At 39.1% G+C, this 17,610-nt stretch overlaps 1 protein-coding gene across 1 annotated transcript in view; it reads left to right on the top strand.

The window, feature by feature from the left end:
* Positions 1-17,610, top strand: part of Adamts12 (ADAM metallopeptidase with thrombospondin type 1 motif 12) — a 286,260-nt gene that overhangs the window by 164,527 nt on the left and 104,123 nt on the right. The window contains exons 11-13 of the mRNA XM_021649372.2: positions 336-481; positions 5,449-5,618; positions 11,104-11,237. Of these exons, the coding sequence (XP_021505047.1) occupies positions 336-481; positions 5,449-5,618; positions 11,104-11,237 (450 nt within the window). The remainder of the gene's footprint in view (positions 1-335; positions 482-5,448; positions 5,619-11,103; positions 11,238-17,610) is intronic.

The following is a 17,610-nucleotide window of genomic DNA, read 5'->3' as shown; positions in this document are numbered from 1 at the left end:
ATCTCCTCCAGACTGCCTGAGGGCATGGTGGCTCATGCTGACCAGCTAAGCATGTTATATTATTCTGGGTCTATGGCTTAGGAGTTTAGTGTGTATCTACATACAGCTTGTGTTTGGGACCATCTGTCACTGAGTTTATAAAGCCAGATAAAACTGATTCTAGGAACCCAATTTATTTGAAGAAGCTCTCTAAGCCCTTTTCAGCATGGCTCCTGTTGTATTACTGTAGAAAGTCTTCTGGCTTGGAAAGAATTGGGTTTAGACTTAGAAAGTCTTTGGCCCAGCTTGCTATGAAATCTCCTGACACATGTCCTGTCTATCATATCTCTTTGCAGTGGTGTATGGCTGGAAAGTGTATCACAGTGGGGAAGAAACCAGAGAGCATCCCTGGAGGCTGGGGACGCTGGTCACCCTGGTCACACTGCTCCAGGACCTGTGGGGCAGGAGCTCAGAGTGCAGAGAGGCTCTGCAACAACCCTGAGTAAGGCCTGACACGAATACTTGCTTTCCTTTCTTCTGTAAGTGCTGGCACACTATTCTTGAATAGCATGACACCATTTTTAAAGATTTCTAAGAGAAATTTGGTTAATTCCCAAAGACAAAAAGACCCAGAAGATTCACATGGGGTGGAAAAAAAAAAACCCCTTCTTTTTCAATGCAATTAACTTGGTATTGAAATCTTACTAACAGATAAGTAAGCTTATTCCATTATTTGGGTGAAACAAAGCCGGCTTCTTTTAAATGTAGAAGCAAATTTCTTTTAAACATTCTATCTATGTGAAAAAAAACTCTCCAGGAGCTTATGCAATTAAAATTTTCTGGATAACTGTACTTTATCACTAAGAAGTAGATTAGTAAAACTCAGCTGATATGATTATAGCTAGATTTCAATCACAATGAATGTACAATTTTGTAAAAATATCCGTCCCTTATGTAACTATTAAAATAACCAAGCACATTTTTGAAGTTTATTATCATTAATATTCTAGCAACACATCTTTTTTCTTTTTTAATTAATTTATTTTTTATAAATAACTGTTATAAATAACAGTTTATTCACTTTGTATCCCAGCTGTAGCCCCATTCCTCACTCCCTCCCAATCCCATCCTCCCTCTCCAAGTCCACTGATAGGGGAGGTCCTCCTTCCCTTCCTTTTGACCCTAGCCTATCAGATCTCATCAGGACTGGCTGCTTTGTCTTCCTCTGTGGCCTGGTAAGGCTGCTCTCCCCTCAGGGGGAGGTGATCAAGGAGCCAGTCACTGAGTTCAAGAAGGAGGACCTGGGTATGATGATTGATTCATACTCAAATAGGCAAACGGGATGGACATCTAAAGGAGAAAACAGGGAACAGGATAAAAGCCTACCACAAAGGGCCTCTACCCAGCAAGGTATTAAAGCAGATGCTGAGACTCATAACCAAACTTTGGGCAGAGTGCAGGGAACCTTATGAAAGAAGTGGGAAAGAGTAAGATCTGGAGAGGACAGGAGCTCCACAAGGAGAGCAACAGAACCAAGAAATCTGGGCCGAGGGGTCTTTTCTGAGACTGATACTCCAACCCAGGACCATTCATGGAGATAACCTAAAGCCATGGCAGCTAAGTGTCCAAGTGGATGCCCTAGTAAGGGGAACAGGAACTGTCTCTGTCATTTTTAATTTTTAATCCATTGTTTATTTTTTTATATAGCAAATTTGTAATGTTAAATATCTGTGTGTAAGGTAAGCTTAAATTGTCATGTTTTTAAATATATTGCATTCTTGATTTTATTACTTTCTCATATACAAGTTTCTAAGTATTTATTTTTTGAAGATGCATTTAATGCTTCCTAGTAGTGGAAACTGGACTCGGCTCTTTTTCCTAGACTTGCCTTCTCTTTAAAGAATAAAAGCCACATTTTTAAGGCAAGTGATAAAAGTGATTACAAGGCCTCTCAGCATCTAAGTTCCAAATCTTGATTTTCTCCTTTTATTAATAAGCGTAGAACTATATGATAATTATATATGTACATGTGTTATATACACATACGATTTGCTATATGTAAATTTGTTTTCTCAGTTGATTATTTTATTTTATTATTTTTTTACACTTTATTCACTTTGTATCCCCCTATAAGCCCCTCCCCCTCCCCTCCTGATCCCACTCTCCCTCCCCCTTCTTCACACATGCCCCTCCCCAAGTCCACTGATAGGGGAGGTCCTCCTCTCCTTCCTTCTGATCTTAGTCTATCAGATCACATCAGGAGTGGCTGCATTGTCAGCTCCCCCGTCAGGGGGAGGTGATCAAAGAGCAGGCCAATCAGATTGCGTCAGAGGCAGTCCCTCTTCCCATTACTATGTAATCCACTTAGACATTCTCAGTTGATTTTTAATACATAGCTTAATACAGTTATATTATATTATGTTATAAATGACAAATAAGCACTGTTTATGAGGTCATCATGTACACATGTAAGGATTTATTTGAGGAATTATGATATAATTGTTTTAACATTTTTCCCCTTAAAAAAACATTATTATTTTAAAAATTCAATCAGGACTGTCTTATATAGTACTCTACTTATAGAGAAAATACTTACCAGTTTGGTCAAGAGTGTGCTTCTGAGAACAGGAAATATAGGCAGTTTGCTCTGAGACTTGTGGTATGTATTCAGCCACCACTCCTTAAACTTGGTAAGGTTTTCAGTAACCTGTGTGGTCTTCAGAGAAGTGATGGTCTAGCTAAAGAACTGAAGAATGATTCCCTTGCTCAGCATTAGAGGACTGGATATCCTAATCCCCATCTCCATGGCTGAGAGTTCTTAGTCTCATTGGGTGAGCAATGACACCTGACTCTATAACCCATTTTCTTGATTTTATTGATAACACTGTTAATGGGAACTAGTTCTATTAAAAATCTCTGTGATTCCAGTCACAAAGTCATATCAGTGTATGAGCCAGCTATAGCTCTTATGTTGACAACTGTAGCTTTCTTTGATCACAATTAATATGCAATCGTGTAAAAGAAATGTATTCTTCCCAGGGACCATTTCCTGATCTTATCTTTGACATTGGTGCAGTGAGACCAACTACAGAGGTAGTGAAATATTGGTACATCTTGACTCATAAGAGACTCTTGGCAATATTTGTTGGAGGTAAATGAGATGAACAGGTGCCAAGTCACAGTCTCTGTTATTTAAAGGAGACTAGTATGACCTCAAAAGCTAAGGACAATTCTTAGTACCTCCTACAAGGAAGAGACAAATCATGAGTCGGCTATGTGAGGTGCCCTAAGCTCTCACCTTGCGCTAAGAAAATGTGGGATGGGGAGTGGAGTAGAGTAAGTCTCATGAACATGGATGAGAACAAGAACACAACTAGACTGGTGGGCTTGTCTCTGAGGGCTGAGAGGAGGCTGCACATGGATAAGAACTCAGGCTGCAGATGATAACACATGGTCCAAGCCTTGACTTGGCCATAATCAGCTGGGAAATGCACTTCTTGCTTCTATCATATGATTGCATCTGTCCTGCTCATGTATCCTATCTCCAGCCTTTTCTCTGAGATTGTTTTCTAGGTCTATCCCTCCCAAAAACTCTTTCTATCCAACTTCACTGCCATGAAGAGTGCCACTGCACTCTTTCTTATTCAAACCCATATTGTACTCATAGTCAAGCACACTTAGTTGCTATATTAAAGTTTCTCATTGCTGTGTAGGTTTATTAAGGGCTGGAGAGATGGCTAGGCTAGGCTCACAACCCAAATTTGTTTTAATATTTTAACTAACCTGTACATTTTTGAGGAAGTTCAAGGCTTGTGTTGCCTTTATGCTAATTCTTTCTTCCTCGCAGCATGTTGTTGAGAACAATGTTGTATTTCAGTGTTGGTTGGTTTGTCTTCCCAGTACCTAAAAGAGTCTATTGTGTCTTCAATCCTTATGGTGTAGTAACTACTACTCTACTAAACATTCACATGTATTGTCTCATTGAACTTTTAAAATCATTGTAAAATAAAGATTAATATGCTCATTTCACAATAGTAAACAACTGGGCTCAGCAAAATAAGATAACTTGTTTAGATTCACCTAACCAACAGAAATTCAAGTTGATGCAAGGCCCCATTATATTACCCTGCAGTGATCGTCACAGTTTCTCTCTGAGGGTACAGCAAAGTGCAGGTAAGAAGGCGTGGTAAGTCACTCTGGAGCCTTGCTAGGATCTAGCAGCTGCCCGCTGCTCCTCTGAGAGCAGATCTGATAGACTGCCTACTCCCCTTATACATGATACCGAGTGAGAGGTTCTCAGAACCTCACATCACTTTATGTCTTTATGGACGGTGCAATATGTTGCTGTGCTCATGGTACTGCTTAGGCTCTCTAGAGGAATTAGAACTCGGCCTGGGTCGTTAAAGGACTGTCTTCAGAAAAAGTCCAGGAAGTAGAGTCAGAACATAAAAGTATCCTTTTAAGGGGAAAGAGATCACTTGTGGTTGGCGTCCAGGGAGGATTTATGATGGAGGCAGCATTTGTCATCAAAGAATAGGCAGCATGTAGACATGTGAAGATTTAAAAGAAAGGAACTCCATGCAGAGACACAGAAACTCACTAGAAAATAAAAAGGATATAGAGGAGAATATGTGAAGATTGATAAGTCAGACAAGACAGAACCATGAAAGCCTGGAGTGCCAATCTCAAGAACTTAGACTTGATCGACATGATTTTTAGCCATTGGATGATACTAAAAATCTTTTTAATTAATTAATTTATTTATTCATTTTACATCCTGATAGTAGCCCCCTCCCTCCCCTCCTTCCATACTCCCCTCCCTTATTCCTTAGTTAAGGGGGGTTCCCCCAAGCCACCCAGCTCATCAAGTCACATCAGGACTGAGCACACACTCTTCCCCTGTGCCACCATCAGGGAGACACTAAAAATCTTTAAACAAGAAACTAATATACTTAAGGATACCCATGGATAGGATGGACATGGTGTTGAAGGCCTTTAATCTTAGTGCTCAGAAGGTGAAGGCAAGAGGGATTTCTGTAAGACTGAGGCCAGCCTGGTTGAACTAGCAAGTTCTAGGCCAGCCAGGAGTACATAATGAGATCCTGTCTCAAAATTCTATGCATATAGAATATATATTCCACAATATTCTAGAATTCTATAATAATATGTAAAATATAATAGCAATATACATTTCTATTAAAATATAAATCATTTAAAACTGGCATACATATAATTAAAGTAGGTGTACATATATACACTTTAAAAACAGGAAGTTTAGAACTGAAAGGCTGGTGAGAAACATACACACTACCAAACAGTATGAAATTGGAAACATTTATCTGTTTCTTTAGATCACAAATAGGCATGGTATAACAAGAAACAGTCATGGCCAGGTGACAAGGGATTTTTAAAAGGAAATTGTTGGCTTCTCGGGAAACATAAAGAACATCTTTTCTGTTTGCTCTGCAGACCAAAGTTTGGAGGGAAATACTGTACTGGAGAAAGAAAACGTTATCGCTTATGCAATGTCCACCCGTGCCGCACAGACACTCCAACTTTCCGGCAGATGCAGTGCAGTGAATTTGACACGGTCCCCTACAAAAACGAATTTTATCACTGGTTCCCCGTGTTTAATCCAGGTGAGTGACCCTAGATATGAATTTCAGTTCTGGAGTTTCTTGGAAGCCCTGTAAAGGTCAGCAGAAAGAACTGGGGTTCTCAGTTGTAGAAGACGGAACCACTGGCTGGCTCAGGTTGACCATTAAATGTTGAAGGTTGAGTATGTCCAGTCTCTCCCTGTGGGAGATGAAATGGCATTCTTCAAACATGGTGGCTGGCTTGCAATAAGTGGGACAAGTAGGAATTTAGATACGCAGTAGATATTCAGAACAGGCAGAGTGAGAGTAACTTCAAAGGAGCTGTCCATTAAAGCAGCTGATGGGTTTATGTATAACAGATTTTCTGTGAAGAAAAGAAAAAAAAGCCATTTGAAAAAGTCATTCCATATGGAGGACAGTTCAAAATAAAAAAATAAAAATAAAAAAACCAAGATAGTAAGAATGCCTTCATCAGAAATGAGTGCTGGGCCTGAGATCAACATTTAATGTGACCAGTGTAACACCACAAGGTTGAAAAGTAAAATCAAAAGATTTAATGGATGCATGTCAAGGGATGGAGGCATAACTGAGCTGGAGCATGGGACTATAGCTTTGGCCACTCTGCCAGAGATAGTTCTGCAGTCTTTTCTTAAAATGAAGTCAGTGATCTTTTGTCATCTCTGTGCTATGTAATTTGAACAAGGAATGAAAAAAGAAAGATCTCCCTAACTTAAGGGTATTTGAGGCAAGGGAGTAAAAAAACCAGCTAACCTAACTTTTATATGATCATTAGATTCTTGAAATTCCAATGTGCTGAGACTCAAGAGTCACAGGTGCAAGGAACTCGCAGTTGGCTGCTAGAACAATTATAGTCAAAGCTGTGAAAATCTTTGTGGAGGGAAAAACTCTAAAGAGATTTGCCCACTTTGAGTCTCCAAAGCATCTTGATAGCTCTCACTTGTCCTTGTTACCTGTTCTTGCTGGATGGGAGTGCAACTGAGACATTTGATGATATAACCAGTGGCAAAGTCAGCGCCATCTATGACTATGTTCGGTGTATTTTTGTTTTGTGTTCACTGATTTTATGTGCTGAATGAGCAGCTCCCAGGACACACCAAAACAGCTCCACTGGTGAAATAGGTACTCAGTTTGTGTCACATCGCTCCTCCCCCATTATATAGGTAGACATGTATATATTGAATGCTGATGGCGCAAATGACTTGGAATTAAAAGGGTTGATTCAACTTGGCTTTATGTCGATTTATAAGCAATTATCATATGCCTATTTTTTGCTTAGTATGACTGTGGGTACTAAATAAATGAGAGTCATTAGAGTAGACAAAGCTTTCCTATGCTTCGGAGTGACTGGTCTGCATTCATCACTGGGACTGAATATGCTGATGGCTGAACTGTTTACCTGGGGTCAAAGCATCAATCTTCTAGCCTAGTGGTTTTCCCGCAGCTCTTGTGGCTGCTCCACTGCTCTGAATATCTGTCGTCTCCTCCAACCCATGTAAAACTCATCAAAATTTTTTCTCCTCTTAAATATTTTATCCTTCGTTTCAAGTTTGATTTCTACTTCTAATGATCACTTCTTAAAATTTTACCCCCAAATGTTGAGACATCCTGTTTTAGCAGGATCAAAAATGCAACCCTTGATTCAGTAATTACCATTCAGCTGCCTGAGCTTTTCTGAGAGAGCAGATGAATCACATAGTGTAGGGGTAAGATCAATTATAAACACAAGCTTTATTTATTTCTTTTTGTATTTAGCAATCACTTTTAGGATCATTGCCAGAAAGTATTGAGCGATTTCATTTCAGCAGAATTGAAAGTGCAGCCTTTGGCTCAGTAAATTCACACAGTCACCCAGGCTTGCTGGTAAGGTTAATCAGATAGCATGAGAGCAAGAGTTCACCTATAAATTGGTTTTAGTGCTTTCACTTGCCAAATTATAAATGTTCTTGAACGCTAGAGGGAAACATCACGTGACCCCGCAAAAGGATGCAGCAGGACAGGTGAATAAATGTGAGACAATGAAAATATTCAACACTGGGGGATTTAGAATCTATGAGGTTGACATTTGGGTCAGTGAATCTCTGATGCATATGATGATCAGTGAGAAAGGACCATCCATCTTCACCCTTGCCCCCTTAGTTAGAACCCCAGGTCACAGGATACTGATATCTGCAGACTCCCTCAAAGTGCCATGAAAGAGAGGTTACAAAAGATGGTGATAGAGACACATGGAACTTTTGTCTCGGCATTACAAATTCTTTAAGGGGCTCTAGCCTTCTGTTTATGTTTCCCTCTTCGCTAAGGGTCCTCTCTAATCTAAGTATATATAAACTCTGAGAGGATGAAAGCAGTTGATCTAGTGAAAGTGGAAAGGAGTCAAGAGCAAGGGAGGTTACAATGGGAAAACAGCAAAGGTAAAGAGGGTAATGGAGACAAGCAGAGTGGAAAATCTACTTAGACATACTTTGTTTGAAAATGCTGTAATGTTATCTAATAAATCATATCCCAATTTTAAAGATAAATTAAAAACAGTGATAGTCTATGTGCTATTATTTTTGCCACAAATATCTATGGATATTTCTGAGGCTTAATAAACTACACACTCACACTCAACAGACATTTGTGTTTTGTATGTGCTGCATGCTTCGTGTATGTTTTTATGGTCAAACATTAAAGGATGTTTGATCCTTTCCTGGGAAAGAAGATTGGAGGGACGTTTTGAAATAAGGACCTCTCAGAGTGGAGATATGTTATGATAAAGGAAAAGTATTCAGGTTGTATGGTTTCAGAGCTAAGGCATTATTTTGGACAGGAATATATGTGTTTTATGTAAACTGTAAACGTTCCCAATTGAATGAAAGTGAAATTCATTCTTCTTATATCATCACACTTAATCTATTCCCAAGAAGTAACCATGGTTAATAGCACACTTTTGTTTCCACAAGAATAGATTCTCCTTGTCAATTTTGCAACTTTCTTGATCCACTAAGTGTAGCTCATACAGGGCACACTCCTTTTAGTTAAGTACACAGCGCCCCATTACAGAAACGCAATGTAATTAGTTTGTGCATTTCTCTCTGGATAAACATTCCATTGTTGTATTTAGGTTCTTGACTTTTCTCACCATGGGTAATATTTATTTTGTGATTGCCTGAGTTAATATTGCCTCGTGATTAAGATGACATTGTATGTTAATCCATACAGAAGGTTTTCACTAACAATATTGATCATGCCACAACATTTAGTTGGCGAAGATGAATTAGAAGTCTTGCAGTAATCATGTCCTATAGTAATCATTCTGTGGAAGAGGTTAATGTTTAATTCTTACAACCACTCTATCCTTCCAACAGCCACCGTTGTGTGGACTAAACCCTGAAAACTCTGAGCTGGGAATAAAATGTAGATCACAATGGTTCGAACTCCAGTGCTGTGTGAAGGAGAATCCCAATCCTGATCTTCTCTCTGCATATTATTAAATTTATATTCCTTCCTATCCTCCACTGGCTGGCAGTAGCTGATAACAAACAATTGACCTGCTCTTTAGAAAACTGCCAACCCACAGCCTTAGACCTGTGAAAAGGAGGACTCGATAGTTAAGAGAGAAGCAGCATATCATTGAATAAAGGTCCACAGTTACAGTAAAGGAATGTATGAAGACACCTGCTGTCTGAGCAAGATCTATATTCTTTATGCCAATTGTACAAGCTACCACTTAATTAGAAACCACAAAACAAAGTTTAAACTTAATTTAAGATTGGTTAATAATGAATTATATGAAGAGAGATTTTGTGGTTTTGTTTAATTGTTTTTGTTTAGAATTAAAACTTAACAGCAGTTACAAGTCTCGACTATTTGAAGAAATTGGAATGAAAAGCATAGAATGACAAGGCTGCTTTAAATGAACTTCATGAATTCGTATGCTAATGATGAGGATACAGGAATAATGATAATCATTTCTTGAGCATTTATTTTACATATATAGGACAGAACCAAGTGCTTAACCTGAAACTGAGGCCTAGAAAATTAAGTCATTTTCTCATGGTAATATTAGATTTTTAGAACTAAAACTCTTTCATCTGTTCTCTGTAGAAGTTATTAGCTCAGGATCTAATACTTTCTTCATATATATATTTATAATGAGATGATGTATATTAAATTAAAACGAAGTCCAGTTGGGCATTGCTGAGTTTGTGTAACAGTGTAAAAAGTAGACCCATTAAAGATTACATCAAAGACATTTGTGTGGAATTAAAAGACATTTCAATGACCCATTGTAGGGGGTAGTACTTTGGGCCCTAAATTCAATCTGGTGGATTAGCTTTGCCATTCATACCTAGAAACCACTAGATTTATAGCTCTTACACCTACATTTTCTAAGCCTTGATGTAGGTAATAAAGTACTAATTGTACAGGATGCCGGATTACAAGAGGCGATAACCTGTGTAAAGCAAAATGAAATCTGGAAGTAATGTCTAATAAAGTATACCTACTAATTTAGCAAGCCAAAATTCTTTTAATATGCTGTGCAAAAACTGCTAGCAAAAGTCTCTTTGGGTGGTTATATTTTTCGAGAATTATGTTACACATCACAGACTCAGAAGCCTACAACAAGCCTTGGGACCTTACCACTCAGGAATTCGGTGTAGTATTCTCCATGACTGTAAGATTAAGTTCCTCCTTAAATCTTGCAACCTGCTTCTCCCCCTGGCTCCTCCCAGCAGCTGTGAAGTAGACAAGAGTTCTGTTTTGTTCGAGACAGGGTCTTCGCATGTAGCCTTGGCTGTCCTGGAACTCACTAACTCAGAGGTCCGCTGTCTTCTGCTTCCGGGGTACCGGCATTAAAGGCATTTACGACCACACCTGGCAGTGCATGATTTTTTTTTTTTAAAGGAAATCCCTGTAATTATTCAGGACTGCTTTCCTTTTCTGCATGTCTCCAAATACAAAACCCTGAACCTGATTTCTCATGCCTGGGAAAGCGTAGTTTCTGGCAGGCGGCTGCCCCCGCGTGCTTGTACTCCAGTTTGGACAGCGACGGTTCACTTCCATGAAAGGTCGTTGACAGTAATCCCAGTTTATTTTTCACCCTCCACCTTCTGATCCTGTCCACTGGCCCTGTGCAGAATAATCTCTTTGATGCATTCCGATTTTGTCCACCTTCTCAGGACAACTATGAAATCAGTTGGTATTCTTAATTTACATATCCCCTTCCTTTAACCTTTATACAGATGGATCTGACATCTTTCTCTGGTTCGTCCAACATACTCACTATGTCGTGTCCAGAGTCTTAGCCTCTGGGTATTTTCAACCCGTATCAAAAGTGTAACTAATTATAAACGTTTTTCTTGACAAAAGGAGAAACAAGAATGCCTGAATTTTAACATGTATCTCTGAAAGGCAAAAGATGGGTTCTTAAGCGGTACTTGTAGGTCGCAAGTGCGCGGGAATCCCGGGGAAGGGTCTGAGCTGCAGAGTTAACTCACAGGAATGTATCCTTCTCTCACTCCAGCACATCCTTGTGAGCTGTACTGCAGACCCATAGATGAACAGTTTTCTGAGAAAATGCTGGATGCCGTCATCGATGGCACCCCTTGCTTTGAAGGAGGCAGCAGCAGAAATGTCTGTATTAATGGCATATGTAAGGTATTGGGTATGTTTCCTTCATCTACAACTTTACAAAATGGTGGTTTTTGAATTTATAAAGCTAGATGTTGTAAATTTATGTAAATTATGTAAATTTTATGACATTTACTTGTATCTAATTTTTGTATTAATAAATGGTCAGACACTCGAGAAGATAAGGTCTTTCAGCACATTAAAGTAATGCTTTGACCTGAATAATTTTTTCAGGTGATATTTTATTTCTTGATTTACTAATGGTCGTAATGATATTATTGTACACACTGAGCAGTCAAACTGAAAGGACCAGCTGAAATAGGCATTATAGAAAAAGCCTAGACTACTTCAAAAACATTGCATTTGAAAAAAAAAAAAAGATCCTACCAACACTTTCTATAAAGCCTCTCCCTTGTCAACATAGATGTCTCAGAAGGAGAGGGTATGATGGGTAGTGATAACACGTGCTTTTGATTTTAAAGTATCTTCTAAATGCACCCTACTAATCAACTCCATCTTCACCTATTTAGATCTGATTTGTTCATGCCATGAAGAATAAAAACCATTAAAGATTTTAGTTTCTGGAGCTTGTATTTAATTTCTCAAGGAATGGAGAAATAAGTCTTGCAATCCGAAGTCCAGACATAAATCTGTTTAAAGAGAAGGTGCTTTCAGTCAGTTAAAGGAAATAGTCTGATGAGACCTAATGTACTGATAATAAAACGATGCTTTAGCTATAGTGCTCAAGACGATGAACTCATTCATCATTTACCAGCTGCATCCTCTCGGGCATCTTTCTGTAAGACTCGGCTTTCTGTCAGAAAATTACTGCTATTTTGTTCACTTTTACTATTTCTTTGAAAATTTCATACAATGTATATTGGTCATATTCACCTTTCTCCCAAGTCTAACGCTCAGTTTCCACCCAACTTTGTATATTTTTTTAATCCCTATCAAGTATAGTTTCTGTTGAACTTGTAGTCTTGGATGTGTAGCTATGCCTCTAGAGTGTGGGTCACACCCTCAGTTAAAATTGATTCTCCTTCTCCTATCAGCTACCAGCTACCAATAGCTCCCCAAAGAGATTTTTGTCTTGCTTAAGCTTGTGCAGGTGTTATGTGTGCTATCACAACTGCTGCCGTGTCACAGGTGCAATGGTCTCACTGTGTCTGAAAAAGGCCTTTTTCCTTTTAGACATCTACTGCCTCTAGCTCTTACACTCATGTCCCCTCTTCTGCAGTGATCCTTGAGCCTTGGGAGGAGGGAGGATAATATATATGTTTCATTTAGCACTCTACAGTCCTTATTCGTTTTTTTAATTAATTTATTTTATTATGTATGCAATGTTCTGCCTACATGTAGACCTGAACACCATAAGAGGGCAACAGCTCTCATAATAGATGGTTGTGAGCCACCATGTGGCTGCTGGGAATTGAACTCAGGACCTTTGGAAGAGCAATCAGTGTTCTTAACCTCTGAGCCATCTCTCCAGCCCCAGTCCTTATTCTTTACAAGCCATCAAGCTGTGAGCTTCTCTATTAATTGCTATCTACTGAAAAAAGAAGCTTCTCTGAGAGATACATTAATTTTAACATAATATTATTCGGAATCCACTGAATAGTATGGCCATTTGATACATTCTCACCCTAAGGCCCATGATCTGTCTACCCATGGGTTCTTAATGCCAATATCAGTGTCAGGTATGAGTTTCAACTAGGCTGTGGAGCAGGCCTCACATCTAATCATAAAGTGGTTGGTTAGTCTTATGACATTCATGCCACTATTGCCCCGGTGAGCATGTTTTTCAGGCCAGTTATAGCTCACAGGATTCACATATTTGTAAGATTAATGATTACTTTTCTTGAATAGCACTATTCCCAATTTTCTGAGAAACCACAAGGAAATCATGAAATTTGCAGGCAAATTGATGGAACTAGAAAAGATCATCCTGGCTGAGATAAACCAGAACCAGAAAAACATGTATGGTATAAACTCACTTATAAACGGATATTAACCATATAATATAGGATAACCATATTAAAATCTACAGACCTAAAGAAGCTAAACAGCAAGTAGGACCCTAGGGAACATGCTTAAATCTCATTCAGAATGGCAAACAGGATAGACACCAGAAACAGTGGAAGAGAGAGAACAGGATGGAAGCCTACTATAGAGGGTCCTCTGAAAGGCTCCACCCAGCAGCAGATTGAAGGAGGTGCTGAGATTCACAGTCAAACTTTGAACAGAGTGCAGGGAGTCTTATGGAGGAAGTGGGGTGGGGGATAGAAGGACATGGAGGGAACAGGAGCTCCACGAGGAGACCAACAAAGCTAAAAAATCTGAGCCAAGAGGGTCCTGCAAAGACTGATGCACCAGCCAATGGCTATGCATGGAGAGTACCTAGACCCCCTGCTCAAATGTAGCCCATAAGCAGCTCAGTCTCCATGTGGGTCTCCAAGTAAGAAGAGCAGAGCCTCAGTTGCCTGCTTTTTGATCACTTTCCACCTAGCAATGCAGCCTTGCCAGGCCACAGAGGAAGAGAATCCGAGAATCCTGATGAGACTTGATAAGCTAGGAGTAGATGGCAGGAGAGGAGAACTGCACCTTTCAGTGGACTAAAGGAAAGGGATAGGGAAGAAGTGGGAAGGAGAGTGGGACCAGGAGCTGGGAGGGGGATACCAGTGGGATATGAAATGAATGACTTATGAATATGTATAGAGATAGAGAAAGAAAGAAAGAAATCAACCTCCCATGGCTCTTAGTAACATCCTGACTTCTATGGAGATTCCAAGTGGAATACACATATCTGAAGATTCAAAACTAATACCCATAAATGAAAAAAAAAAAACATGCAATGTTTGCCATTCTGAGTCTGTGTTGCTCATAATTATCATTTCCAGTTCCATCCACTTAGCAGAAATTTTCATAATTTTTGTTTTCTTTAACAGCTCAATAATATTTGGTTATACCAAATAAATGTACCACACCTCAGAGAGCTCTCAAAACATGAAATACAAAAGACTGAGCAACATATTTTAAATGTCAACATTCTTAGCTATCAGAAAAATGCAAATAAAAACCACTTTGATATTTTATTGTATCCCAATCAGATGGTTTAAGATTTAAACACACACACACACACAAATAAATAAATAAACCTCTGTTGGTCATCTGTGGAGCTCCTGTCTCCTCTAGGTCTTTCTCCCCTTGCATAGATTTGCTGCACTCTGTGAGTTTCAGCATCCCAGCATCTACTTCAATACCCTGATGGGTAGAATCTTTCAGAGGCCCTCTGTGGAAGGAACTGTCCTGTCCCTGTCTTCTGCTTCTGATGAGGATTAAGCAACTTCCCTAGGGTCCTCCTTGTTGTTTAGCTTTTTCAGGACTATAGATTTTAGCATGTTTGTCATGTATTATATGGCTAATACCCACTTACTTACCCATGAGTATATACCATGTGTGTCTTTTTGTGTCTAGGTTACCTCACTCAGGATGATATTTTCTAGTTTCATCCATTTGCCTGTAAATGTCATGATTTCCTTGATTTTAATTGCTGAGTAGTATTCCATTGTGTAAATGTACCACAATTTCTGTATCCATTCCTCAGCTGAGGGACATCTAGGTTGTTTCCAGATTCTGGCTATTATGAATAAATCTGCTATGAATATAGTTGAGTAAATGTCCTTGTTGTATGGTTGAGCATCTTTCAGATATATGCACAGGAGTGGTATAGCTGATCTTGAGGTGGCACTATTCCTAATTTTCTGAGAAAATGCCAGATTCCCCCAGGTGTGTGTGTGTGTGTGTGTGTGTGTGTGTGTGTGTGTGTGTGTACAGAGACTGATGAATCAACCAAGCACCATGCATGGAGAGGATCTAGACCCTCTGCTCAGATGTAGCCCATGGGCAGCTCAGTCTCCATGGAGGTTCCCCAGTAAAAGGAGCAAGGGTAATCACTGGCATGAACTTCATTGCCTGGTTTTTTATCACCTTCCCCTGGCAAGCTGGCCTTATTAGGCCACAGAGAAAGAGGATCCAGGCAGTCCTGATAAGACATGATAGGCTGGGGTCAGATAGTAGGGTAGGGGTAGGAGGACCGCCTCTATTGGTGGACTAGAGGAGGGACATAGGGTGGGAAGAGGGAGGGAGGATGGGAAGAGGGAGGGAGGGTGGGAAGAAGGAGGGAGGGTAGGAAGAGAAAGGGAGGGTGGGACTGGGAGGAGACAAGGGAAAGGGCTAGAGCCACGATACAAAGTGAATAAATTGTAATAAATAATGATGATGATGATGATGATGATAAAAACAAGGGAACAAAGAAAAACAAAAGTAAAATACGATGGTGATAAACGCTGGCTGGATGGCAGGGCGTGGTGAAGGGGAACTCCTGCTCAGCTTGGTGAGGGTGCAAATGTTGCCTCCCCTATGTGAATCAATGCGGAGGCGTCCCAAAAAGCTGGAAATGGGTCTACCACAGGACTCAGCTCTGCACTCTCGGACATACACCCAAAGGACTCTACATCCAAATGGAAATGCTGGATCATCCAGCTTTATTATTTCTCTATTCACAATAGCCAGGAAATGGGAACAGCTGGGTATCCAACAGCTAAAGAATGGATAATGAAAATGAAGATATTCTATTGTATGCATGTATAAACTTTCAAAGGATAAATAAAAATATCATGTTTTTTTTTTTTAAATTAGGATTTTAACAGATCCACTTACTAGGCATTACTAAATATATTTTATAAGATCACATTCCCTAAACTGTTAACAGAAGCGCTGACATATACAAAAAAAAAAAAACTCAATATATTTTGTTTTTAAAAACTTGAAACAATGTTTTCAATTTTTCAGAATGAAAAGTTCTTGCATAAATGTTTAGTGTCCCAGGAAGGAGTATTTTCCTCTTTGAAATTGTTTACTTATTTACCTTAATGAAGACTACGATACAGGAGGCAAGATAGTGATTTTCAGGTTCCAGTGAGCTAAAAACCAGCCATTATCAGACTTTAATTTTATTCAACAAAAATTTTCTGTTAAACCAATTAATTTTTATGGCAGTTACAAAGAGCCTAAAACATGTATTTTGGATTAGGTTAGTTTGCATAATTCAGGACCAAACAACTCCAGCTTTCTCTAGAAAATCATTCTGGCTAACCTAGGTATACTGGCTACATTTTAGGAGCATCAGGACAGCTTTTAAAAATCACTGATTTCTGGATTTTATTGCAAACCTGTTAATTCAGAAGCCTGTGATAGAGACACTGCTATAGTAAAAATTCCCAATTTGATTATCATATGCAACCAGGACTGTGAACTGTAATCACCAGAAAGCTAATGCTAAAATTGACTTGTAGACCTGAGTAATTCTGCATATATAGGGATATTTTATTTTCCATAGGAAAACTGGGACTTTTGATTGTCTCTACTGAAATCAATGAAATGAACATAATGAAATAAACCAATTTCTCAGTTGGCTTTCTTTTCTTTTTAGATATCAGCTAAGGCCATTTTAGGAGCTATAACTGCCTACTTTCCATAGTTTCACACTAAGTTTCTATGCTCAAAAAATTGTGCCAAATAAAATATACATAATAGCCTAGATACAACTTATCTTCCCAAGATCTATGTTGCAGGAATGTTTTTAGCATTATTAATCTTCTTATTCTATTGTTATAGTCTCTGAATTAGCTAAAGACTGATTCTTCTATAGCAGAAAACAAACAAAAAAAATCACCATTTTAAATTTAGCTTTGCCATCAAGAAGTCTGGGTTCAAATTCCACCTCTGGGAATGAAGATCGAGTCAGCCAGTGAGGAGCATGTAGATGGAGACTCTGACAAAGATCCAGTAAGATTCTTCTGGAAGCCTTCAAACTGTCAATGCCCTCGAGTCAGGTGGTCTGAGGATGCCTTTCCCACTGAAGGGTCCGTTAGAGGTATCCCCTGAGAGAGTCGTGAATAAATCAACCTTGAGAGAGAGCGTTGGAAGAACACCATGGTTGTGGTAGGGATCGTGAATCCCACAATAAGCGTTTAGTTCTACATTTACAGCAATGGTAGGCTATCAAAGAGCTATGGTGAAAGGTGGCATAAGAGCTTCTGATAGAGCTGGGGCTCTTTTGTTAAGTGACAACATCATTTACTTGTTCTCTCTCACTAAGTATAGCTCTGGCCTACCTTCACACTTAAAGTTTCCTTTGCTGGGAACAAATTGATCTTAGAATAAATATCCTTCTAGTCTCTATGTTTAACAAGGAATTAGAAAAAAAAATGATAGCATTGACAGTGGCTTAGGTGGTGGTATTCCAGTTCACAATTATTTGAGAATTTGCAAAGCAAAATAATGTTAAGAAGAAAAAGAAAGTGGGGTAGTAGGTTGCTAGCAGTTGTCAGCACAT

Source organism: Meriones unguiculatus, chromosome 3, assembly GCF_030254825.1.
Source record: "Meriones unguiculatus strain TT.TT164.6M chromosome 3, Bangor_MerUng_6.1, whole genome shotgun sequence".
NCBI lineage: Eukaryota > Metazoa > Chordata > Mammalia > Rodentia > Muridae > Meriones > Meriones unguiculatus.
Note: the sequence above shows the minus strand (reverse complement) of the source record. Positions and strands in the feature narration are given on the sequence as shown.